General features: G+C 36.8%; 1 protein-coding gene across 4 annotated transcripts in view; it reads left to right on the forward strand.

The window, feature by feature from the left end:
* The window catches only part of GPHN (gephyrin), a 271,354-nt gene that overhangs the window by 211,603 nt on the left and 32,860 nt on the right, over positions 1–26,891 (forward strand). For all 4 annotated transcript variants that reach the window (XM_041459853.1, XM_041459854.1, XM_041459855.1 and 1 more), the window contains 4 exons: positions 10,727–10,769; positions 14,063–14,200; positions 19,522–19,614; positions 22,639–22,694. In XM_041459853.1, the coding sequence (XP_041315787.1) occupies positions 10,727–10,769; positions 14,063–14,200; positions 19,522–19,614; positions 22,639–22,694 (330 nt within the window). The remainder of the gene's footprint in view (positions 1–10,726; positions 10,770–14,062; positions 14,201–19,521; positions 19,615–22,638; positions 22,695–26,891) is intronic.

Consider the following 26,891-nt stretch of genomic DNA (forward strand, 5'->3'; position numbering starts at 1 on the left):
TATTCCCTCTTGCTTCTTGTACCATAAAATGGGAAGACATTTCACCTTGCCTTATAGTAGAGATGTGCAATCCTTTATGAAACGAATTAGATCGAGCCAAAGAGCTATCACTGTCATTCTCATTTTGTTTGATTATAGCATAGGCTCCTTTGCATTTTCTGAAGGTAGTCTTGACATTATTTTACTGTAAACACATCCATTTAAGCAAAGAGATTTTTCCCATTTTTTTGTGGTGTACCATACCTTTGCCTGTATGGCAATAAAATTGGCTTGATTAGATACAACTGTGAGGGTTTTTTTCTAGAAAAGCACTGTTTTCTTTTTATTGTGTTGCTCACCAGCATACAGTGTTTAGAATTTATTTGCTTACTACTTAAATCAACTTGTTTGAGGAGCCAGACATTATTTTGCATTGTGTTACACTGGTAATAACACTTAGTGCAACTGTTCTCTAGCTCCAGCTCCCAAAGCAATCTAACTCTGAAGAGTCAGCTTTAGTAATAGAATCTATTAAAAATTAGTCTAAAGTCTGAAATAGCAATGAATTAAGTAGAGGAAAACTTCTACTGCTGTTAAAGCTTTTGGAGGAACCACTGATGTAAAATGCCATGCATGTGATTTAATTTACATGTATCTCTAGTGGGCATGGAAATCAAGTTAGATATTCACAGCAGTGTCAGCATCAGTAATGCACAGCTCAAATGTCAGTGGGTCCTATGAGTGCTCCCTAAGTTTTCTTCCTATTTTTCCCATTTTTGAAATGCTGGTTTTAACATGGAAACAACTTTTTTGCTAAGCATTCTTGCCATAAAGTGATTGGGTTTTTTTAAGAACTGGAGGGCAGAATGAATGTCCTTAATCACAGTATTTTCTGTTTCCCTTTCTCATCTTTGAGTTTCCGAAATTCAGTGCTGCTACAAGCCCAGCCCAATTGGTATTGTATTCTCAGGTGCATATCTGCTGTGGGAGCCTGGTGATTGCTGGTGTGCTGGACCTTGCAATCTAGACTGCCAAATTCAAGACAACACTAAAGGAATCTTATCCTGTTGAGCCTTTGAGCTCAAAGCAAAATCCCCTTTCTTCATTTTCATTTCTGGTTACTTTCAAAAATAATTTCTAACTTGGGTTTAACAGTAGTTTTTAGTGCAACGTTTCTTCAGTTCCAGCCTCTCCTTTCTGTAGCTTTTGAACACTCTGAAATCTTCATGTTATTCATCCATGACCATTCTGATTTCACTTTAAGGATTCTCCTCAGAGGAATGTGGTCTGTGTTTCTGTCTCAGCTCAGAGGCAGAAATCTAGCTCTTCATACAGTAAGTTCCCTGTCAGATATTTACTATTCAGACGGATTAATGAAATGAAGATTTATTTTTCTTACAGTTGTTGCTCCCTAGTTTGAAGCTTAAACTTTAAAGAGCTTTATTTATTTTTGTACTTTAAAGTGTACACATCTGAGGTTTTGACTGAATATTGTATACATGAAAGACTGTAATGTATACCAGATATAAGATTATTGTTACCGTGTGTTTACTAGTTTTGGCTCTGCTACTTGAAGCCCTTCAAATTTAATCTTCCTAGCTCCAATAAAAATGTTAAGATTAACTAAAATCAACTTCTTTGAAGTTATGCTAGTACAGAAGTTATGATCATACTACCTGGGGAAACATGTTTTATTCCTGCTCCTATAGTTAAAAAAGTAGTCCAACCATTCAGTTTAGAATGATAATAACTGTAAAAATGTCCAACCAAAATTTCTGGTAAACACCAACAAGAAAATGGTGAAGATTAAAGATGCTTTTAAAAATCTAAGAAATTGGGTGGTGGCTTTTGCTGACTCTTTGGGCACTGCTCATTTGATTGATGGCTCTTGAAGCCATAAAGTCACAGAACAGTTTCTAAGTTTTGATTGCTTTGTTCCTGTTTACATGTGTTCGTGTTCCTTTAACATAGAAATACAAGGAACGTTACCTGTGTGGTCAGCTTCCAGGAAGATCAGATTGTAAGCATGAAATTGATATTGTAAACTTTGTTAGCCTAGAAGTTTGAGTCAGACTTATACAAACTTCAGTGGAGAGATGCTTTTTCACTCCACAGACCTTGGATCAAAGGGATGGAGACCGTAGGCCTAGAAGCAGATAGGAGCAGAAGCAGTAATGCTAAAAATTCCAAACATGCTTCTGCCAATTCCTCACCAGTATTTATTCAGATATTGACAATAACTAGATATTAAGAAAACTGAATTGTGTTTCCCAGCAGTAGCAGGTGTGGTGAATGGCGACTCCATCGCTGTTCTTTCTGGAGCAGAAAGTGCAGTTCTGTAGCAGGGAAGGTGAATGGGTGCCAAGGAAGCCTCTGTCACGCTTTCTGTCTCCACATTAGTGCTGACTTAATTTTTCTTGCTGGAAAAACTTCTTGCACCACTTTCAGGAGTACTTATTTTATGTGTGTCCTTCTTGAGACACATATTGTGTGATTTTTGTCATGCCACACTGGCAGTGTGCGCTCCCAGCGCAGAAAGCCAATTGTATCCTGAGCTGCATCCAAGGAAGTGTGGACAGCAGGGTGAGGAAGGGGATTCTGCACCTCTGCTCTGCTCTGGTGAGATCCCATGTGCTCTGGGATCCCAGCACAGGAAGGACATGGACCTGTTGGAGTGAGTCCAGAGGAGTGCCATGAGATGATTGCATGGCTGGAACATCTGTCCTGTGAAGACAGGCTCAAAGAGCTGGGGCTGTTCAGCCTGAGAGCAGAAGGCTCCAGAAAGACCTTGTAGCTTTCCAGTACCTGAAAGGGACCACAAGAGAGCTGAAAAGAGATTTTTTTACAATGGCATGTAGTGGTATGATGAGGGAAAATGGCTTTAAGCTGGAAGAGGGCAGGTTCAAGTGAGATGCTAAGGGTGGTGAGGCACTGGAACAGGTTGTCCAGAGAAGTTGCGGTTTCCCCTTCCCTGGAAGTGTGCAAAGTAGGACGGGGCTCTGGGCAACCTGGTCTACTGGAAAGTGTCCCTGCCCACGGCAGGGGGTTGGAACTGGATTACCTTTGCGGTCCTTTCCAATGCAAATCATTCTGTGATTCTATACTGGGCATTCCAAATGCAGTTGAAATGAATGGCAACTGAGGATCTAATCTCTGCAATTTGACTGGAGGCATGTTAGGTTAAATTTACTCTAGATGTCTCTGGGTTTCAGTTTCCCATTTCTAAAATCAACTCAGCCCTCTGCTTCACAAAGGTTTTGCAAAAATAAATTCCTTTGTGTGTATTACAAGGTTGTGTTTAGTAGAACTGAGCCAGAGAAATCTATAAAGGATCAAATACCCATTTAGCAGACAGTTTGAATAACGTTTAGTAAGTAAAACATGAAACTAATCTTTGAACAGGGAGATTGAAATGAAGTAGCCTTGTCTTATGCAGAAACCCTGCTGAAAATAATTAGGATGAAATTACGATACCTTCATGTCAAAGGACAAATGAGTTGCCACATAACAGATCTGTCCTAAATGTTGTTTCACTTAAACTTGCCAACTTTACTTGACTACATTTGAATAAAGAATAAATTTTAAAATTTTATTTTGAGGTTCATACAATTCAATAAAAGTTTAAGCAAACTTTAAAGCAAAGTTTCCATTTTTTTGCAGTAATATTGATATTTCACTGTTTAATACTGCATTGAAATTGGCTGTTGCTGGGTAAAGAAATAAAAAGGTGAAAATAATTGAAATTTCATTGAAAAACAAAATACTTGTAATAGAAATGAAGCTTTTTTAAATGTCAACCACACTAGTCAAGGGTGAGAGAGTAATTTATGGTGTGCTTGAAGGCAAGAATTTCTATACATTACTCATGTATCTGAAAACAACTTTAAAAGTTGGTTAATCTGGGACAAGGAGTTCAGGCTGGTCAGACAGGATATAACTCAGACATCTAATGCATACTCGTAAGGCTAAGTGGTTTGTCAGTCATATTGGCAGGGTGTGAAATTCTATGAAAATAGGCAAGTAAATACCATTTCTGTGGCAAACAACAAGGATAACAGGAATTTTTTTGCCCTTGTACCTCTTAGGGAATACATCTTATTATCTCTACCTTTGTTTACACTATCTACTTCTCAAACTGGACTCTATTTCCAGGGCATTTGAAGAATATTCAAGATTTTCATTCAAACAAATAAAAAGATTTTGTTCACAGTTAGTAACACAAGTAGCAGAACATGTCATTTTTTCAAGTGCAGGTTTTCTAGAGATTATTTTTGTCTTATCCCACCTGAATTTTGATAGCACAGGTTAGAAATACCTGGTGGAGTTTATGAACAAATTTGGCAATAATGTTTATGTCTTGAATTAATATAGGCTTTAGCTTATAAAAGATACCTGATCTCTTCATATTTGGGTATTATGATTAATGCAGCTTCTCTGAAGAAAAAGTGGTACGATCTTGAATAAACTCTGAACCACCCCTAAAATACCACTGAAATGTGCCATCATTCCAGTGTTATTCATATAGCATTATCTGTATGCTGTTCCCCCTCCTAAGAACACAAAATGCAGCTCTTTTTTAAGAGCTAAGGTAAACATTTCATTAAAACTACTCTGAAGAGAAGAAATCCCACTTTGCCTCTTAATTCTCAACTATGAAGCCTATACTGCCAGTTTGTAGTAGCCAGTTGGCTTTCCTGTAAGCTTACTGTGGTTTGCTATTTTGTCTCCTTTTTATACTGCATATATCACAGTTCTTCCTGTCTTCTCATTGTGAGCTGTTCAGCTTGCAATTTTAGTTGGCGTGTGAGATTTCTTTGAATCCTCTTCTAGGATAAATAAATGTGTTGGTTTTACCTCTCCAGCACAATGGTAATTCCTGTTGAGAGGTGACTAATCTAAGAAAAATGCTCTTTGCCTTTTCGTTCCATGTTGTTTGAAATATTGGATAATACCTTTTTTTTTAATACTGCTGCTGTAAAAGGAACCACTTCAGCCCTTATATTTCTATGGTGTATTCATCAATCCCCTTCCACTGTCCTGTTTGAATAGCAGTAAGGATAAGCCCTAATCTGACCATAGAATTCCATATGTGTGTGCAGAGTCCACTGGGAAACAATTATCAAAATTCAGTAAATCTGTATGTAAAGTGTAGGTGATGAGAAAAAAACTCAAAAAAGAGAGCTCAGTAATGTATGGATAAAGACAGTGACATATTCAAGATTTAAAATTGACTTTTGTCAGTGTCCAGTCTACCAAGCACAACACTTAATAAGTTGTAAAAATCTGCTCCCAAAATTATTTTGGCTTCAAATAATTATCTGTTTATTTCTTCACACTGACTCCAAATGAGTGATTTCTTGTGTGGAATACCACATTATTTAATATTCATATTCAAATTTTGGTGAGCTAAATCCTGCCATCAGGTGTGCTTGTTTTAAAAATTGTGTTAATGAGTAATGTGTGCTGCTGTCAAATTCCTTGTGTTCACTTTTCTTTCCATTTCAGAAGTGGTCTCAGTATAGGAAAAAATTATTCTGTTTTTTTGAACTGACTTTAGTCCTAATTCAGATGGCCATAAAGCATTCTCTTAAGACCTTGTATGTTCAGTTCAGTGTAAAAGTGTTGTTTGAATAAGAATTGATTCCTGAAATTGGAAGATTGCATGTTGTAATAGGATTTTTTAATCCTATCATACTTTATTGAATGTTTTGTGAAGTACACAATTCCAGATGCACCTTTTTTGGAACTAGATGATCTTTAAGGTCCCTTCCAACCAAGCCATTCTTGTGAATGTTTTTAACAACTTCATTTTTATATTCCCTATTAATTCAATCAAAGCTTTTCTCTCTGTTCTTCAGAGAACAGAGACATAGTAATTAATAATAATAATTAATAGATTAATCCTGTTAAATCAGGATAGATTTAACACACTAAAAGTGAAATCAACAATGTATTTTATTGCATTTTTTATTTGCTCCTAGTTTAACCTTATGGATATTGCTTAGAATAACATGCCAAAATCAGTTTTTTATAAATAAGTATTATCAGATTAGCTTCAGACATTGTTATTCATGGTTTAGTTTTCTCTTATCTGTTTATTTAGAGACAGTGAATTATGTATGTTGCCCTCTTAGAGGATAGAAGGTATTTTAGGCAGAAGACACTGCAAACCCCTACAGTTATAAATTAGATCACATGTGATTTGAAATCTGTTTAAAGCAGACAAATATTTCAGAGACCATTCAAATGGCACGTGCACAGTGTATATTGTACAGAACTGGGGTCATGAAGTTACTAATAAATCACATGCAGAACAAAAGTAGCAGCAGCGTATTTTCCCACATCATAGCTGACATGTTGTCTTCATAAAGCTGCTGAAGTTTTAAGGAAGCTGCATGAGTTATGCACTTTCTCACCAGCAGAAAGTGCAGTAGGTGCAATACCTCATGAACAGTCCTGCCTGGTGTTTGGGAGAGTGGGAATGCAGTTCTGAAATTGTAAACAGCTGCTGTGCTTTGCTTACCCTGCTTCCTTCATTACAGCTTGGCGAACTCATTCCCGCTGCTGTACCTTAGTCCTCTGCCTATGTTTGGGTTTCTGCTGGTGGTTCCACATTCTGCATGCTTTCCTCAGAGTGGAGCGATGTGCTTCCCCATAAGTGCTAAAGATTATGGGTCAGCCTCCTGCAGGCTCTGTGTTCCTGAGAAATGGGCTCTTTCTGTTGGTGGTAACTCATGCTTTGATGTCATTGTTCTGAATTGTTCTTCATGTTGTAGTATTGAGTTAAAATGTACTCCCGTAAGAGTTAGCTTTTCATATTGGGCTGGAAACTCTTCACCTTTGTCTAGCAATTTGTTTTATTATAACCAATGGCTTTTAATTGTACCTCCCATAATGAAGAGCTGACTTAATACTCTGTGCTAATCTTGTTATGACTTTAAAAAGGTAAGTAATTTCTCTAACAATTCCTAACAGTCATGGTAGAGTGTTAAAGGGTTTCTCAGTTTTCTTTTTCCATTATTTTTCACATGAATTTTTCACTCGAAGCATGAACTTTTCTTTGTGTCTTTTTCTATTTTTCTTGAAAAAAAATTCAGACTGATTTTTATTTGCAGCAAAACATATTATGTAAATTTAAATTAATCCAATTTAGTACAGCCACTGTTTGGTTTTTTTTTTTTTTCAGACCAATCATGACCAATAGATAGAACTTGTCAGCAGGACTCTTTATTTTTACCATTCTGTTTATTTATTTTTGAGTACTCTGTTTCACATTCTATTTACTACTTCAGCTTATGGGAGAAAGCTTACTCTGCATTTCAGCATGATGAAGTTACATTTTCAAGAACATACAATCCAATTTGTTTAAAATACAGAGTAATGTGAACTGAATGCTTTGGGTTTGGTTACATTCTGTCTGAACTATGCAGGGGAATGGTACTGGCTGGTAGCCCAATGTATCTTCTGCCAAGATAGATTGTGAGCCAAGAGGCTGTAGAATGGACGAACAATAAGTCTATACTTTCCCTGTGAAAGAAAAGACAGCCATAGGTTGCTCTTTCTGTAACTACCTGTGAATGAGAAGAATTACAGTAAATTCTCCCAGTAATAATTCTCCCTGGTTAGTCATGGTACTATATGCAATATAGCATGGATTCCTCAGTTAACAATAGCTGTGAAAAGAATACAGATTTTTTGTAAATGTCACAAATAACGAAGTAGTAAAACATACAGATAATGAATATTTTAAAAGGCACTTAAAGCACATGACCCCGTTTATAAAAGCTCCATTGCTGCCAAAACTGTATGTGTTAGGGAACTGGTGGGTTTTACTAAAAAACATTTTACTGGAGTTTTGATTTAAAATAACATTAAGGATAAGAATGTGCAATTCATATTAAACAGAAGTATTATGTAATAACTAATTTTGATGTCAGTTATGTTAAAACATGGTTTGTATTCTGCAGCTGTGAGCATAGGTTGGGAAACGATCAAGTCTAGCTGATCAAGCCTTTTATTTTATTATCATGGATTCCTCTTCCACAGCTGCTTTTAAAATTTGTGGGAAGCAAATTATTTCTCATACTGCATATGTTGCCCATCAGGTGAGTGATAACATGGAAACTTTAGGCTGGGTGTAAGAAATCAAAAAGTAAATATGAAGTCCTCTGTGTGCACAGAATTAAAAAAATGACCTGTGAGAGGCTGTGTGTGAAGCCAGCTGTCTTTTGTTACCATTGTCATTTGGACATTTTAAGAGCAAAACTTTGTCAGCACGTTTTTTATATTAGAAGATTTGATCTGCAAATCTCAGCTGCTCTGTTCATTATAAATCTCTTGTTTTTGTCCATACACTAGCTCCACTATAGGTTGGAAGGGCTTAAAGATGAACTGAGGAGGAATAGAGGCTACAACTCGAGAGTAACTATTACTGCTCAAAGGAGCTGTTTTCCATTCGCAAACATTGCTTTGCGCTATGGGTTTGGGCTCCTTCTGTTCCTCCACTTTGTTGAAAGACTCTCTCTTGACTTCCATTTTACTTCTTTAGCACTGTCTTTGTCTGCTAACATTTTTCCTCCTTCTCTAGTAGCTTTTATCTGTGTCCTTTGGATCACATATTTTACTTAGTTTGTTTTAGTAGATTGTTTCAAATGTTTGTGTTTTGTATTTTTGGTTTTTTTGCCTTTTTCTTTAGGACTGTGTTATCTCACTGAATTTCATTCCACAGTTGCTGAATTGCTTAATTATTTTGCAGCAGGTCCATTCCTTATTTTCTCTTTTCATGTTTTTCAGTGAGAAATACGAGAGCCTCTTCCATTTTAAACAGTATTCTTACACACATAGGCCCATGTCTCCTTTTGCATACACCATCTTCTGCCTTGCCACATCCATCCTGCTTCTCTCTCCCTCCCTCTCAAACTGTGCTTCTCTTTCTTTTGTGTTTTCTTTCCTGCCATTATACCACCTTTTTGGTCCAGAATTGTCCTTTGGTAAATTATAGGTAAATAATTACTTCTTGCAAAGAGAGTTCATTTTATGCCTTTGAAATCTGGTAAAACAACTCTGGGCCAAATTTGGGCATCATTAATCTTTTGTTTGCAGTTTTCTTGTACAGTATTTTTGGTGGGAAGTGGGGAGGGTGTGGGGCTTTTCTGTTTGTTTTTGTTAAACAAGAGTTTTTTTCAGGGAAGGACTCCATAACCCACTCTAAGTTGCAACATTACTTTCCATAAGTTATTCCATTACAATAAGTAGATTGTGTTGCGCTGTAGAATCCAATTTTTTATGTGACTATCTATCTGGGGCAAGCTGCTGTGGAACAGAAGAAAGAGGTTTAGAAGCTGGGGCACCATTTGTTTCAGCCTTAAATGGTTGTTCCTTTCTGAAGACAGCTTTTGAGGGGTTGGGGGTTTATCATTCTTCATCCATTGTTAGATAATACATATTCACTTTCTAGGCAATTTTTCTTTAACTGCAAGTCCAGAGTGAGGTCTGAAAGATAATCTGGATTCACTCCTTTGCTTTTGCAGCAGAGACAGATGTTCTGCTGGGAAATTAAACCCTCAGCATCACCTGTGCTATTCCACTTCTTTCACTACATGTACACACTTCTACTTTATTAGTATTCTCATTGAAATTTAAAAGACCTTTGTCAATAAAGTAAAAAAGAGAAGGATTCAGTTCTTGCTATCTTAGAGGTTTGTCTTCCTGTGAAGTTTACTTTAGCTGGGGTTTTGTCCACGCAAAATGCTTTCTGTTCAAGTGCTGCCAGGTCAGTCATCTGGCCTGACAGTAGTCCATCTGAAAACTTGCAACTTCAGGGTTATTATACATGATGCTATCTTTCAAACTTGAGAAGAATTAAAAATTTAATCTGTGTTGTGTTTACAGGGCTGATAGTCTTTAAAAAAAAGGAAAAAAAAAAAAACCCGACATTTTTTAAATCTCCATAGTAAACAGAAGTGTAAATATCCAGTGTTACTAGAATATTAGACCAATATGAATTGCCCAATTTCCTTGCAGTCAGACTAATTTATTTGGAATAGCACAGTGTCCAAAGCATCAAAGAAGAGGGGTTGTTGAGAAACCATGTCATTCTCACACAGTTACTTTTTAAAGTAGAATTCCACTACAAAATTCTTAGTGAACATCTTTTAACCAAAGAGGAACAGCCGAGTAAATTTATCAGCTCCATCCAGGAGCCATTTAGACAGCCATTGTGTGTTGCTTATACAATTGTGAAGATTTCTTATTAAACATTTGCAGAATCAACTTTATTGAAACTAAATATTTTAAAATCTCAATACCTGAAAATATCAGCAATAGAATTTTAAATCAGGTCATATACTTATATACTTTTGTTAGTGTTCTGTCTAATCATCAAAGAGGACCTTGATTCAGTGCTAGTGTAATTACAGCTGTATAAGAAAATGTGTATTTTCTGTTGAAAACTGATGCTTAACACATAATTTTAAGCACTGTTCTTTGATTTTTCTCACTTACTGTCCTTAGGCCATCTTGTTTCTTATGGAAGGGGTGTGGAATCAAATTGCTTGTATCAGATTCTGACCATCAGCTTAAATATACCCTTCTGCTTAAATACATTTATCTCATGCAAAATATGTAAGAATGTTGCTGAAAATATGTATAGCCTCTGTCTTAGATCCCAGGAGCTTGCCCATTTTATCTCTGTATTTTGCATTCTTGTTAACTTCTGTAGCTCATAGACTCTGTGCTCTCTCTGCAGGTCCAATCTAGGTGCAGCAGCAAGGAGAACATCCTCAGAGCAAGTAAGTGCAGAAACTTCTTAGCTCTGTTCAGAGAAACTAGGACTGCTCAGAAGACAGCAAATGATAGTCAGATCAGAGGTGGGACTAAGTGGGTTTGCAGCAGAAATTTAGTAACTTAAGACAGTGAAATCCAGTCCAAAGGTAAAACTGTAAATAGATCATAGTGTTCATGTATTAATGGAGAGTCACCTTTTAATTTATTCTTCCAATTTGTATTTCTAATGACATGGAAGTCTGTGTTGTTTGTGATGTTTTGTTGTAAATGATCATGTGTGTGCAGGTTTTATGGGCAAGAATTAACACTCAAAGACAATGAAAATGGAGATTCTCTGCTTGAATATATATATTGGTTTTACTTTCATACTTGAACATGAATTTGAATGTTGTATTGCATAGAACCAAACCAAAAAATGCAAAGGTTAAGAGTTCACATTGGATCCAAATGCTGTCTAGTTTAATTTGCAGAATTCTTTTTCTTTGTGTTGTGGGAATCTTTTCTAGTCTAAAATTTGATCCACCATATGTGTGTGTATATGTATAATGACAGGACTAGAAAGATGTTTTGGTGGTAAAAGAGCAGGCTGTCAAGAATTTTCTACCTTATGCAACCAATTGAATTAGCTGCTTCAAAGCTAGAGGATTAGTCTGTCGTACAAAATGCAGCTTAATGTAAGTAGTTATTTTTAGAGCTATCTGACATTTCACATTAGTGAAAGATAACTTGGTGAAGTCTGAGCAGTTGTTTAATGTCATTTGCTTATAATTAAAGTACCATTCAGTAGTTTTACAATTTAAAAAAAAAATTTGTTTGTCTCTGGGTCTATTTAAATCTGTGATACCTCTAACAGAAGTGTTAGCATTTGTTTGTAGGAAGAAATGGAAGAGAGAAAGGTTAGTAGTTACACCAACATCCTTCTTCCTTTCTTCATAAAGGCTATTCATGCTTTAGGTTTAACACCTAAAGGGGCTCTATTTTCTTGACTTTTCTTGCAGAAATAATGGGTGTTACTTTTGGTGTTGGAAAAAAGATGTCAGAGATTAGGGAATTTTATATATTTCCAGAAAGTCTATGTTGGAGAATGCATTTCTCAGAAGATTTGACAGAACCTTTGACTTAAGCAAATGACATGCATTAGGGACAGACTTGCAAATCTGAAGATTGTTCTCTGGGGACCAGTCAAAGCATTCAAAACCTGTGAATTCTATCACTTTTTAAGGTTTAAAGAGGTGAAATGTGAGTTCCTGAAGTAGCTAACAGTGAGTTTTAAGTAGCAGTGAAATTACTGCTAGAAACAGTAAAAGCATCTAGTGGCAATAGCATAAAGGTTGTTCACTGCCACACAATTCCCTCAGCTTTCATTGCTGTGACATGTTTTTTCTTAGCATTTTCCTTAATATTTTCCAACTTAAAACATCAGGAAAATGTTAAAAACATTTTGTATTGTGTGGAAGCTGCTGGACTTTCAGAAATTACAGTGCTGCTAAAGCAGGGTTTCTTTCTCTATGCAGAGGCGGGTGTGGGAAGTTTGACTGTATTTCACAAATGCTTCCCTTTTCCTCTTTAATGATGTTGTCAACAAAAAAAAGGCATGATAACTGGAAATGTAAGCTTGCTAGGGAGATCCCCGTTGTTAAAACCAGGAATGCAGTTTTTCCATGCTACACTTTTATCTTACAATAGTTCAATTTGGATCATTTGTCCCTAGTTTTCTTATGAGAAAGTTAGGTTTAAGAGTTTGCAAAGTCTTAATATAGTTAGAAAGTGTCTCATCAGGTGTTTCTCTCTTACTCAGAATGCCAACTGCTATCTTAAGGAAAAGAATTAAGTCAATTAAAAATTATCTCTGCTTGACAAATTCACAGTGCCTGCTTTTTTCTTCATGCCATCTTCTAAATATGTACAAAGAGATTGTTCAAATAATTTCTTCCAGAATCATTCCTGGAAGAATTAGGTGGGCAGTTTTACTTGTCTCTACTTCTTCCTCTGAAAGGTAGTTATTGTGTTAATAGCAAAAAATAATTAGTGAACAATGTCTCACTGAAAAGGTAAGCATGTGTTAGTGCTGAAGAAGTATTGTATATATAGATTAATTAAGAAACCTCCTCTTCTGAAGGAAGACTTCAGAATTAGACTGCGTGATTGTTGTGCTATTTTTTACTTGCTTTTTATTAGAAGACTACACTTGAAGCAGTAATCTGGTTTTTTTTTTCAGAATCTGAAGGCATGTGCAGCAACAAATGAGATATTTATGTAGTGACTGCAAAGCCAAATCATGTCATTAAAAATTAGTTTCTATTATTTAATGCTTTCTGTTCTGTAATTTATGTTACTCAGGAATATCATTACATATCACACATAGAACATCATCCACTTTGGCTTTCATAAATACCTTCTTGTTCTAGGTAAATCCTTTCAAGGTACTCTGCAATTGTAGTTGTGTGAATCCTTCAGTTTATATCTGTTGCTCTTGTTTATGTATTCCTGCAATAGTTCTCTCTTCAGTTGCTTATCTTCATTTGCAAAATCCTTCAAAGCTTGTTGTCCCCTTGTTTAATCTCTCAATAAGTATCATGAAATTAAACACACTGTTGGTTTCATTTTCAAACAACTTCTGTCATATTTTCTCCCTACCTGTCCCTCACACTTGGGAAAAGCAAGCCTTCTGAGGCTGTCCTACTGCCTTCACTCCAGTCATATATGTAAACAACACTTTGCTATGGTGATGACAAAATCTTGACAACGGGTAGGATGCCCACTAGCTGGAGATGCTGTCTGCTGCCTTGACTGCCCAGTGATTTCATTGTGCTCTCTATACCTTCCTTTCAAACCTTTGGACTCCCATCTCACTCTTGGACTGTAGGCTCACTGACACAGTGTCCACTGCTGTGCTTTATCTGTGCATGGCACAGAGCGTGTTAAGATGTGTTTGTGCAGAACAGAATGGAGTGAATTGTCCTGAGTTGATAGAACTGAATTAGTCTCAGATTATCATCCTCGGTGTAAAATGCTGCATCATCTGGAAGGGCTTCTGTTGTCCAGTGACTGTGAACCAGTCTTTTCATGCTCATCAAGACTTCTGGTATGTTCTTCACTACAGATAAGGATATACACTCTCTTGATTCTAGCTGAATACAGTGTCTTCCCAGGGCCAGACCTGAAAGCTCAATAGTGATAACTGACTAATTTAATTTGCTCCAAAGTGCTGATTAGTTTCAGTAAAATGGTTTAAATGAACATCACTACATGAATCTGCTCACTGTAGCCCACATGAAGTTGTTCTTTCTCATTGCAGGTCACAGTGCTGTTGACATTACCAAGGTAGCAAGAAGACATCGCATGTCTCCATTCCCATTGACATCCATGGACAAGGCCTTCATCACAGTTCTGGAGATGACCCCAGTGCTTGGAACAGAAATCATCAATTACAGAGGTATATTAAATTGGATTCTTTGTGAGCATGAGGGTGATTACTTCCCTATTCGGCAACCTTTCTGCTCTTTTATTAATGTTGTGAGGTGTCTGAAACAGTGCTTTCTCCAGGAGAAACTGCTTTAGGAAATACCTGTAATACAGGAAACCTTTCAAAGTTAGGAGAATGTCAGTTAAATTCAGTGGTGCTCCCTGAAGGAGTCTGTAATGGAACACTAATAAAATACATGAATCAGTTTTCTTCCTGTTTGTATTATATGCAGCAAACATATTATCCTCAACCTGAATGTACTTCAGTGGACTTATGTAGATGCCAAGTAGCTGAAATCTTTACTGTGATTGGTTCCCTCTGTTGTCTCACTGTGGAAGATTCTCACTAAGCCCCTTTCCCATCTGAGATTAATGATCAAAGCAAAGTGATTATTGATTCCAGATCACTTTTTTCCATGTCTATATCTTTAACAGTTCATCTCAGTCTCTTTTTACAAGTTCTAGTTAGCCTGCTAGTCATTCCAGAATTTTCCTCTTCTTCTCATAAATGCAATTCCTTCTCTATTCTAACACTACATGATCGTCTTCTGAAATTACTTCCTTTTAATGTTTGATCTATCCAAACTTTGTAATTAAAGAGTAACTGGTTTTGATTTATACAGTGAGGTTGTCTTCAAAAGCACCAAACAGCAAGCAAAGTATCAGACTTTGTTACTGTATCTATACTCATGAATAAGTAGGGATAGATGAATTGATTTGCTGGCCCTAAGAGGAATTAGCAGGCATCTCTCATGTTTATTCAGGTAAACTGTCCTCCTTCCTGAAATACTGTATTCATAGTGTCTATTAGGTGCCTCCCTAAGCTTCTGCTATTCCTTACATCAAGCCTGGGAGAATGTTCTTGGCACATAACAAAACCATGACAGGAAATATGCTGACAAGTAAACCTAAACTAGGAAGGGAGGCAGAAGCCTCTTCCAGGGATTCTTCCAGATTGTCCAAAAGTAATGTGGTGAATGAAGAGGTTGTGGAACTATAAACCTCAAAAGCCAAAAACATTTGGGACACTGGTGTGCTACAGACAGTAGAGAGACAAATAATTTCTGAATATTCTGTCTCCTGGCTTGGAAGTTCAAAGTTTTCATGCTCTTCGCCAAATCTTAGTGCTACCAGAAGTCTTCAAGATGTCTTCATATTGACATACTGATTTAGCAGACTGTATGTAATACCACACCTGTGCATTTAGTGACTCCAAGCAGAGTTCAGTGTTCCTCTATGCCTTGGCAGCAGGATTTCTGAGAAAATGCTCCATATCCTGCATTCAGAACAGCACCAATACTGGATCAACAAGGAATATGCATAATACACCCTGCACTTCCATAATGGTGTGCAGATTAGAAGACACTAAGGCATAAATGCCTGGGCAGAACTACTGGGCTTTTTGGGTAGCTGTCAGTTAAACGTCTTTTCTAAGACAGCCCTTTGTGAACAATATGATGAGCTGCAGCATTGGGTACATTTAGTCCAAATCAATGCTACATATGCAACCCTGAACTCCTGAAATAAAGGATGAAATACTGGCATCTGCCTCCCTGATAAGCACATCATGTATTTATTTTGGTATGTCAGATACAGTTAAGGTACCGTCGGATTATTATTCTTCTTTGAATAAAAGAAGTTTTGATTGTAAGTACAGAACGTATCTATTGTTATTTCTGGCACTGTTATTCTGTCAAAAATAATGAACTGTGTCTGCTGAGTCACTTTAGTTTTGACCCTCTTCCCTCTCACCCAAAACACAAGCATTAGATTGATGGTAACATTAGCAGGTTCAGAGACAGATACTTTATTTAATGTTCACATAATTATACCAACAATTCCTTCACATTTTTGCACTGTAGTGCAAAATTTTATCTTGCAATTTATTTTTCAAGTAGTGTACATGTAATTTAGCATGGTACATTTTCCAAGTATATAGTATGACATTTCAGGATTGAGCCTATAGGAGACAGCCTAAAGGACATGTCTGTGTCTGTGATACTGCAAATTCAAGTCTCTTAATCTACAGATACAAATCCCAAGATGGAAATGCATTTTCAGAAGTTCTTAAAGGATCACCATAATGTTATACAGACAAATACGTAGAATTGTTTGTATAGGCGTGTGTGTATGCACACACTTATGTGTTGGATAAAAGACAATTTAATTTTGAAGAATGCAATTAATTAAGAGCCAGTTTTTCAATTAGTTACGGGTTCTTTTTTTTTTTTTTGTTAATATATATCAAATCTCAGAAAATTGTAAAAATTTAGTTCTGGAGGTCTGAAACTGTATTTAGAAAAGCCCTAATGCACTGTGTTTGTTTTCTTCATGATTTTGTGAATTTGAGTTACAACTGAGCTTCTGAAAACTATCTTTCAGGAGCACAGTTTCTCTCCAAGGAAAGTGAAATGTGCAAAATTCTAGGAGTGGTAATTGCCTAATTAATTTAGCCTGATTTAGTTAAAAATAAACATATTTTATAGCATTCATCCTCATAAATAAAGCTGCTGAATGTTATTCTGTACAAATACCCAGTACAATCCCGATTTTATTCTTGATTAGGCAAGGCGGGCTGTAGTCTCACAGATCTATCCATTCTCTCCTAACTTAAGGGAGAGGATTGTTAAAGTTATCTTTTGAAACATGACTTTCATGCTGGTGTGTTGCTCAGTGACCATACAGATCATTTAACCTCTTTCATATTTTTAAAAAATGGACTGTCCTAAAGCATTTTATGGAAGTGTCATAAACCCAAGGCATCTGAAGCATATTTCTCACCTGCCATCGTCGATATCTGGTATGAAGCCACCAGTTAGGCTTTTATTCCAAATAAATGCAGTTACCTGAGTATAGCTCTGTGGACACATAAGGTTAAGTTTTTAGACAACATGATTATGATTATTCTTCTGGAACTAAGAAGATGCAGAAGTTTAATTAATAATAAAATTATAATGCAGAAGCAATCTACATTTTATGAGCTTAAGCCAGAGAACAGCACATTTATTCTTGTCTAATCCAAGAGCCTAACTGATTGGTTTGGTAGCATTGACTTTTCATATCACACTGAAGTGCTACCAGGGCAGTATTTACAAAATCCATCACTTCCTAGTACAAGATGTCTTATTGCTGTGCCCCAGAGAAATCAAAGCTCTTCACGGAACTGTTCCAGGTTTAACACCGAAGCTTAGCAAATACCCACATTTGAAAAGTGACTTTAATGTAATTCTCCATTTTGTTTCAGAAAGCTATGAGCATCACAAGGAGCAGTTTGATGAATTAAAATAATTCAGAACATCTTTCTGAATTACAATTAATCAAAATAGGGTCAAACTGTATTTTTAGAATATTTTCTTAAAAGAGAGTGCAGAGGTACTCAAGATTGTCCTCTAGTTGCTGACTTGCTTCATTTTAAATGCCTAAGGCTGCTTCAGCAAATAATTCTTAAATTTTTCTTCTTGTAATGAAACTCATTCCCATTACTGGCTAGCCATTTATTCCTTTCAAATATTGCATGGCAATATGCCAAGAACATACTGTTCAACTTTGCCCTAATTGGTGTGATTTTGCATGCAGACAAGAAGCAAAATGAAGGCACAACACGCCTGCTAAAATTGGAAATATCACTTTTGCATGAGATTTTGTGCATCTATGAACAAAGGGTATTTTTACTAGACCTTTGATAGCTGCCTTTTCTGTGCTGCAATTTAAATGTCTGTGTCTGCATTTTTTTACTCAATATAAGTGTACAAGCTTCTCTGAGCTTTCTAATAACTTCTATATTGTGTATCACAGGCACTGATATGCAGGTTTGCACAGGTGAATTAATTGCCATTACAAAAGTGCTTTTCTAGATGCTTTAACAGGTTTCAGGAGCATTTTCATGGCAATATTTATTTTAGCAACACAGCATGAACAGTAACTTCAGGCTGAAAGTTGATACATACGGATGTGAGCAGAATGTTGTTATAGTTACAATAATTAATTGCTAACTAAGTCACTTTGTGTTAATAAGTAAAATACAATCTTCATTATAATACCACTTCACTGGAGCTGAACATTTTCAAATTGAGTGGGTGAACTTTTTTAACAAAATCTGCCCATTTAGTGTGCAGCTCTAGCTCTTCTGCCTTCCCAGTCGATCCGGACCACGCAGATTTCCCTGTCTGTAAAATAAGAAACACACTTTGTGCACTTCTCTTTTTTGGCATGTCTCAAAGATCATAATCTCTAAAGCACATATCCATGGAAATTCTCCTGGCAGAAATCCTCTCACTCCATCACACTTGCAGTTGGATATTGCCTTCAAGTGCCACAATGCACCCTAAGAGCAGGCCTCTATTATGAGCAGGGCTTCCCTTCTTTTACTTAGACATACTGGAATCAAGCCTGTCTCAGTAGTTCTGACCCATGTGTCCCTTCCCAGTACATCTAATCACACATGTAAGAAATCTGCTTTCTCTCTCACACTATATCAAGGGCCAAGTTACATATTTTCCCACTCTGTTCCGTATCATACTAAAAAATAAAGCTCTTGCTGGTGCCATAAAAGTACCAGCCACTTGACTGAGGGTGAAATAATTCATATCAGTCTCTACAGGGAGGCTGAGCCAAATTACAGTTCATCAGCCATAGTTGCTAAGTGAAGAGAGTGTGTTTGAAACAGCTATTAAAATATTTAGAACTGTAACACTGTAAATTTATATAAATAATTCTGACACTTATGTGGACTCACTCTCCATTAAGTAGAAATGCTCTCAGCAATTAGGTGAAGCTAATCTATTGCCAAACTTCTTTGTCAATTTAGAAAACAGGTCCATTGTTAATGTTCTCAATTCATCACCTCTCACTTTCTGTGCACAGGATTTACTTTTGAAATGTCATTTTACAAATTTTTAAAACAGAAATTTAATAAAAATTCAAATAAAGGAAAATAAAGAAAATGCCTATATTCAAGAGATCTTAGGGGAAAAACTTGTCCTGACGAAACAAATACTTGCTTTCTGTCTGGTCCTTAATCAGAGCTATCACCTCTGGGTTTGGATACTTGACATTCAAATCTACTGTAAGCAATTTCACCATAACCAGGAGCACAGACTTAAACAAATCCTTTATCGTTACTTTCAGACTCCAGTCTTTTTTCCTGCATGTAGGGTCAAAAATCTAAAGCCTGAGAGATTTATATGTCCTATACACATACATTTCACCTATAGGAGGGCACAGCTGTTAACTTCATTTCCCCCTTTCATTCGCTGTAATGACACAGAGCATGGTCTTTTCTCTTTTTTCTAGATGGAATGGGGCGAGTCCTTGCTCAAGATGTATATGCAAAAGACAATCTGCCACCATTTCCAGCATCAGTAAAAGATGGTTACGCTGTCAGAGGTAAACACTCACTTTGTGGACATGTAGTGTAGTGTCTGCTACTTTATAACATGTTAATTCACCTGTTTTGGATCCAGCAGGGGTTGTTTTAGTTTAGATTTGATACGGATCGTTGCTGGGGTCACAGTTGCACTGTCTTGAAGGAAGGCTGCAAAGCCAAGCTCAGATCTTTTAAGTGGATACTGGTGTACACAGGCAAATTTACACCCATGTGTGCTCCTAGATGTGCACCTCTGTTGCTTGTGCATTTCTTGGAAACATTTAAAATTCAGGACAATAACAGAACATCTGTTTCTGAATTACGGATTCATCTTCTATTCCTCTGTTGTAGATTTAATGAGGATTGTTTATACATATTTTACTTTGTTGAACCATTACAGATATTGATTACATCAGAGAATTTTTGAAAAACTTACCATCATGTTCTCTTATGGAGACACCTCAAAAGAAGAGGTTCTTACTTCAAAAATACTGTAGCTTTCATACATAAATAAAAGTAGTTGTATGACTGTATTAATTCCAAGCAGCAAATAATTTAATTTCAAGCAGACCTGAATTCACACTCTGCTTTGCTGCTAGGTGCCACATCACTTTGAGCCAGTTGCTTCACTGTGCATCAGTTTTTCCCTTCGTAAAGCAAGAATAATGATGCTTGCCTCATATGTCTATGAAGGAAATTTAAAATATCCAGAGTCAAACATTATACTGGTAGTGATTTAATTGTGGTAGCCATTGAATTGGAATAACACCATGTTGAAATTTGTTCACAATAGCCAACTTTCTTCTAGGGGCATTAAAATATCTTTTTTGTTACTGGCAGTTGAAACCATGGAAAGTAGCTGCCCATGAAATAGACTGCCTGCAGACCCAGGCAATGGATGTAATCCAGTAGCTTCCCCATACATTCAATATAAAAATAAAATTTCAGGTCCACAAGATGAGAGTGCGTGAGAGACAGGCAGACCAAAATGACTAGTAATTTGGTCTAGGGAGTGCATATGTAGCCAGAGAAATACAGGTAAAGTAACACTCCAAAAAGCCTAAGAGAGTGAGCTCTGAGTAGAATGCTGAGTGACAAGGGCCTTGGGATCAAGCCAATGCTCTCTTGCAATCTGATTGCTGCAGGGTAAGGCAAAGAACAAATACAATTTCAGTAAACATGCAGAATGAGCAGAGTGATCATGAATGTCATTTTCAGCAACTTCTGACAGAACCAACACACAAAACCTAATTTTGGTGGTAAATTCAAGTAGAGTAAGACTGAGATATTTGAATACATCCAGAGAACAGCACTAAAGCTCGTGAAAGGGCTGGAAGGAATGTCCTAGGAGGAGCAGCTGAGGACTTTAGGTTGTCTTGTTTGAGGAAAAGTATGTTGAGAGGTGACCTCATGACTCCCTACAGCTCCCTGTGGAGGGGAAGGGCACAGGGTGCCCAGTGACATTTTCTGTGGGAATGGCTGAAAGCTGTGCCAGGGAAAGTTTAACTTTGACATCAGGAAATAGTGCTTTACCAAGAGAGTGGGCAGACACTGGAACAGACTGGAACAGTCTGGAACCCACTAGAGAGTGGGTTGATGCCCCAGGCCTTTCTCTGTGTCAAAGGCAATTGGACAATGCCTTTAATAATTTGCTTTACATTTTGGTTAGCCCAGAATTGATCAGGCAGTTCTATTCTATACTGTTTTGTTCTGTTCTTATTATTCTTGTGAACCTATTATCTTCAGATATGGAAAAAAAAAAAAAAAAGCTTTTCAGCAGAGTTAATATTGACATATTGACTACATTAATGGATACTTCTTACAAAAATATCAGGATTAGCTTTCAGTGGCATAACATGTCTGCCCAAACCCCTATCCTTTTCTCATTTTATATCAGTTGTGTATCATCTATAAACTTTGTCTCTGTATTATTATTAGTGGGGGAATAAAATCTAAGTAGCATTTTATCAGGTTTAAAATAATGTAGCTATTAGGGATTTCTTTCTCTTCCTTTGCTGGATCATACAAGCACTTTTTTTTCAGTGCAGGCCTAACAACTGTTTTCAGTAGCATTATATGCATTATTCAAGGATATCTAGTTGAAGAATCCTTTTCTACTTTTTTGAGTTCACTCTAAAGCTCTTAGATTAGTCTGTTTGATAGGCTTTTAAAGCTAAGTTAATTATTAGTCTTCAAACATGACTAAGTACCATAGATAATGATCTGCAAAGCTGCAGCCAATGCATGGGTACAAAGTGATAAATCATAGACTGAATGGACATCCTTCCTGAAAGTAGTTCTTCTCCATACAAGGTTACCTAGGTGTATATTCAGGGCTCCTGAAATAAAACCCAAGTTATTAAGATAAAGGTTGTCACTGATTAGACTTCATCTCTAGGATATCAAGTTTTGACAGTTACAGATGTAAAATCAATAATAATGCAGATTTAAATGTGATCTTTCTTCAGTTTGTTTGAGCACTCCTGGCAACACGATTGCTGTGCTTGGAAAGGCAGAGCTGCTTGTGCTTCACACATGTTTACACATGGTAAAGCCTATAATGCCACTAATGCAACTTGCTGAAAGACCTTTGATGCAGACAGGAGTTTAAATGTCATTAGTAATTGTGCCTTCATTGTCCCTGTAAAAATGCAGATTTGCTAAATTGGAAGTCCTGAAGACTTGTTAGATCAGTGATCTCGGACTCCTAATTTTCAGTATTGAAATACTGTCATGAACACCCTTAAATCTTTGTTATTAATGTAATTCCTACTAGTCTTCATTTACAAGACCTCATACTGCCCAGAAATTTTCAGTTAAAAATACTATTTATTATAGAACCTGTGTTTTTCAAAATAATAAACACACCTCAAATGGACCTAAAAGGTAAAATGTTTGCAGAACTTCTGTAACCTTAGTCACGAAGAACTGAAGTCACTGAAGAACTGAACATTATATCATCTTTGCTCTTCTCCTGTTCTTTATTTATAATGCCATCATTGTTTTGGTTCAGTGTTTACCATTTATGTTGTCCCTCTCAACAGCTGCTGATGGCCCGGGAGATCGATTCATCATAGGGGAATCCCAGGCTGGTGAGCAGGTGAGCACAATTTCTTTTCCCTTTTTTTAATGTATTTTTCTTCTGTAAGATTTTGCTTTGTATTTTTACAAGCCTTGCTAGTGCTCCAAAATGCAGTAGTCTTGGATGTGGTGTGAAGTAGGACACAGCTGTAGTGACCCTCCCACTATGTGCCTTGGGACATGATTTCAGAAAGTGAGGTAGTACAGTTACATAAGGAGCTAACAAGGATATCCCAAAATACTTCAGAGCATTGTGCTGACATGTCTGATAGGAGTGCATACAGTAACGTTCTGCCCTGGTCCAGTGTTTGAGGACATGAGATTTCTAGTGGCACAACAATTCATAAGCAGAGAAAATAGTGATTTAACCCCCTCTTGCTGACAGATTTTTTAAGGATGTCAGCCCAATAACTGTTTTCATAAGATGCTTCTATTTTTCACACGGATAGCTGCAAAATGAAGTGTATAAATTTTTTTATTAAGCTTTTATAGGTAGGTAACCATCAGAACAGTCTTGAGGAAGTCTGGCAGCAGCCTGGTTTGAGGCTGGTTTGTGAGAAGAATGTTTGTGCACCTTAGCTGATATATGGATTGATTTAAAAGCAGGTTGAGGTGTGACCTGTTTGTGACCTGCTATGCTCTATAAATATTTATTAATAAATGTATTTCATGATTTGTTCTCAAATTCAAGAGCATATTTCATTACATTTCTGTACTCATTCTGGTAATGGGAAAAAAAAATCAGTTATGTTCAACTACTGTTATTCTGTCCATTTAATCATACCTGCCAGCTGTGTTCAGGAAAATATGAGTTAGTCCAAAATGTTTCTCCAGCTATTTCAAGTCCTGATTTATAATTCTGTGTATTGTATGTGAAATGATGGAGAAGGGGATAAGTAACAGGAATACAAGAAATTGATAGTTTTAATGAGGATTTTATAGTGTGTCCATTTTGACTGCTAAACAAAAAAGTCCAAGTAAAACCGACATATTTCAATAGCTGTGTCAGGTTTTAGAAGTATTACCAGTTGCAGGATTATTTGGTTTTTTTAAATGGACTTGAACTGTGACTAAATGTGTAATAGACATTTCATTTGGCTAATCATGATAAGAAGAACTGTAAAAATTATTTTTGCTTTCAGTCCCATCCATCATCATGAATTATACTTTGGTATAATAGACATTTTCTCAGTACTGATATTCATGTGAACTTAGATTAATGGATCAGTTGCACAAAATATGCAAAATTACTTTAAATTCTAAAAAAACCAAAAGCAAATCAATTCAGCAGTTTTTTAGCCTGCCTTATATTTTTAGCCCTCCTGACTGCATTTTCAAGCATTGGTCCAGAATCCAAAAGATACAAAGACAACTATTTTTACAGCTCTTTTTATGATCACTATAAAATAGCAAGAGCCAGCAGAGCAACCTGCTGAATTTTCACTCCTATCACTATTCCCCTGTCATCAATATTATCATTTTGCTAGTTAAATATCCCAGCACACTGTTGCTTTAAAGCAGTACTGTTGAAGTTGTCTCTAATGGGGACTACTTCCCATTAGAGGTCTGAAGTGTTTCAGTGTCCTCATCAGTTCAGCAGGTTTGTACAAAAGATAAAAGGGCAAATGGAAGCTGCTTCCCTCCTACAAAGTTCAAGAGCTCACAAATGTCTCTCAGGGACAGTCTGTCCTCCCAGATTATGGGGAATAGGAAGGCTCTCTGGCAAGGAGCAAAAATTGGGTGGGAAGCAGGCATGCAGAGAGAGACTATTTCTGAAAATACCAGTGGCAAGTTAGAAAAACAAGGCTGTTGACCTCAGAATAATTGGTCAAAGTTTTTTTCTGGGGCAAACACATCTTCAGGTTCATCTCCTTCCCAAGAAATTATTTATAGCCTTGGAAGGCTCCTCAGTCTCATTTCACCCTTCAGTCACTCTCAGCAGCAACATTCTGCTTTTCATGTTTCAGACCAATTAACAGAATGATTCACAGCAGGGAGTTCAAAATAGATTTAGATTTGGCTCCTCCTGTAGGGAAAAAGGTTACATAAATGCTAGTAGCAAGGAAGAAGATGGGACTAGAATTTCAGGGAGGCCATATAGCCAAGTTGGACATTTCTGTATCAATTTTTAATTTGTGTGTTTTCTTATTTCCATCTCCAGATGGTCATGTTTGTGTTAACCCTTTTTCTGTATATCAGGGAAAGCTTTCAGCATTACCTTGCTTTGGGAAGGTTAGGGCACACTTGAGATTACTGGTCATGAGCCATCCACGATGGCCTGTGTGTAACACACTCAGCCATAGGAAAAATGGTTTTCCTTCTGTAGACTTACATAGACCATAGCCTTTCCTACAATGCTTTCTAAAGGTCTTTGTAAGAGGCACTACAACTAACCAGCTACAATGTTAGAATGAAAAGCAGGCATTTTCCACTATTCCATTAACTTGTGCCTTTTTACAGACAGGAGCGTGGATCATTCTAAATGACACAGGAGAGGTGTAATCATGTGCAGGAGAAAATGCCTGAGACGGGGGTTGTGCTTAGTAAATTATTTCTGGGTTTTATTCAGTGACTAAAATTGAGTAGATTATCAGTAATGAATGCAAAGGACAGAAACCAGTATTGCCCCATTGCAGGTAGAAGTGAGATCTCAAAGGCCCTTTGGAAGAGCTTCTGTGAAATTTTTGCACATTAATATGTTTTCCGAGAAGCAATCATTTCTTTATCTCCAAAAAATCTATCATAGAGGAACACAGCCCTGGAGATTCACAAATAAATCTGGTGGTTGACTTTTGTTCATAAAGTTAATCTGATCAAATTCTCAGCAGACAAAAATGAAATTAAATCTATGAGCAACATAACCAGTTCTAAAAGCAATTGTATCATGAATTTGTTTAAATGTATCACATCATTGCATCTCAAAAAATTAACTCATCTAACAATAAACTCCAAAAACATGATTAGTTACAGCACATTTTATCACCGTAGGCTCTGGTTTGTGGCAGTAGTAGACATTTTGTATTCTTTATGATGCAGTTTAATAGGCAGAATTTTTTTATGCAATACATTTTTCCTCTGAAGTTTGTTGTTTAAGCCAGCAATACTTAGTAAGTTCAAGACAATATTACCTATTTGTAATGTACCTTTAGATTATATCTACAATGGCATGCAAAATTCATTATCCAAGGTGTAAGCTTTGCCTTTTGTAACATTTCTTTTCATAAAAATCAAAATTACACACTCAATAGCATTATTTTCCCTTTTAAGCAGCTTTAGTATAAGTGGCAGTGTTTCTGCTATCCATCCACAACTCCTTGAATAGCCTGGGGTGAGGAATAAAATGCCATTTTCTTAAAAGTGTTTTTTTTAATGTCATCTTGTTTAGATACCCACAATATGATAGCATGAATCTTGCCCTAAAAATATACTAACTGTGACATATGGCAGGTGTGGGTTTTATTTATGTTCTTCTCCCAGGATATTAGATTTCCATTACCTGTAGGAAAGGGTTAAGATTCAGTTGTAGGCTCAGTTGTTTCTTGGAATACAAAGGTTGCTGTGATCCTGTGGTAAGCCAGATAAACACCATCCCAGCCTTTTCCTATGGCTTCTGTCCCAAATGTGTGAAATACACACATTTCAAAGTAACACTCACCTTTCAGTGGTTATGACAGGGCTGAAGGAGTAGAAGAATGGGCAAGGCAAACAGCTTTATGCAGCTGAAGTGCTGACCACTGGTCTAGAGTTTGGTCGTGCCTGTCAGCCCCTGACAAAAGTCATGGAGTAAATTCCTGCTGGGCAGGAGCAGGTAACAGTCCTGGGAGGAACTGCCTGCAGCCTGTGGGTTGCTGCCAAATGTCTGCTAATTATAGTTTGAGAAGTCCTGGATGTATTCCAGCGCTGCATATGGAGTTTGGAGTCAGTGTGCACATGAGCTGTACGTGTGACACGTACAGAATGTGTTACTCTGACCACAGCTGCATAGATCTCTGTGTAGCACATGTTCACTTATAACACTGAAACCTAGATAAGCCAAGCTTACTGCAGTGCTGGGAGGAGCCAGCAATGAAATCTCAGTCATCATATCAGCTTCTTTTAGTTTCATTTTTGGGATTTTTTTTTTTTAGTTATTTCTTCTTAAATAGTTATGGTCAAATTACAGTTTTACCCTGGATTTTGATAAATATTTATTAAAATAGTCTGCCTGGGGAGAAGT

The sequence above is a fragment of the Pyrgilauda ruficollis genome, unplaced genomic scaffold, assembly GCF_017590135.1.
Source record: "Pyrgilauda ruficollis isolate IOZ18807 unplaced genomic scaffold, ASM1759013v1 scaffold14, whole genome shotgun sequence".
Taxonomy (NCBI): Eukaryota; Metazoa; Chordata; class Aves; order Passeriformes; family Passeridae; genus Pyrgilauda; species Pyrgilauda ruficollis.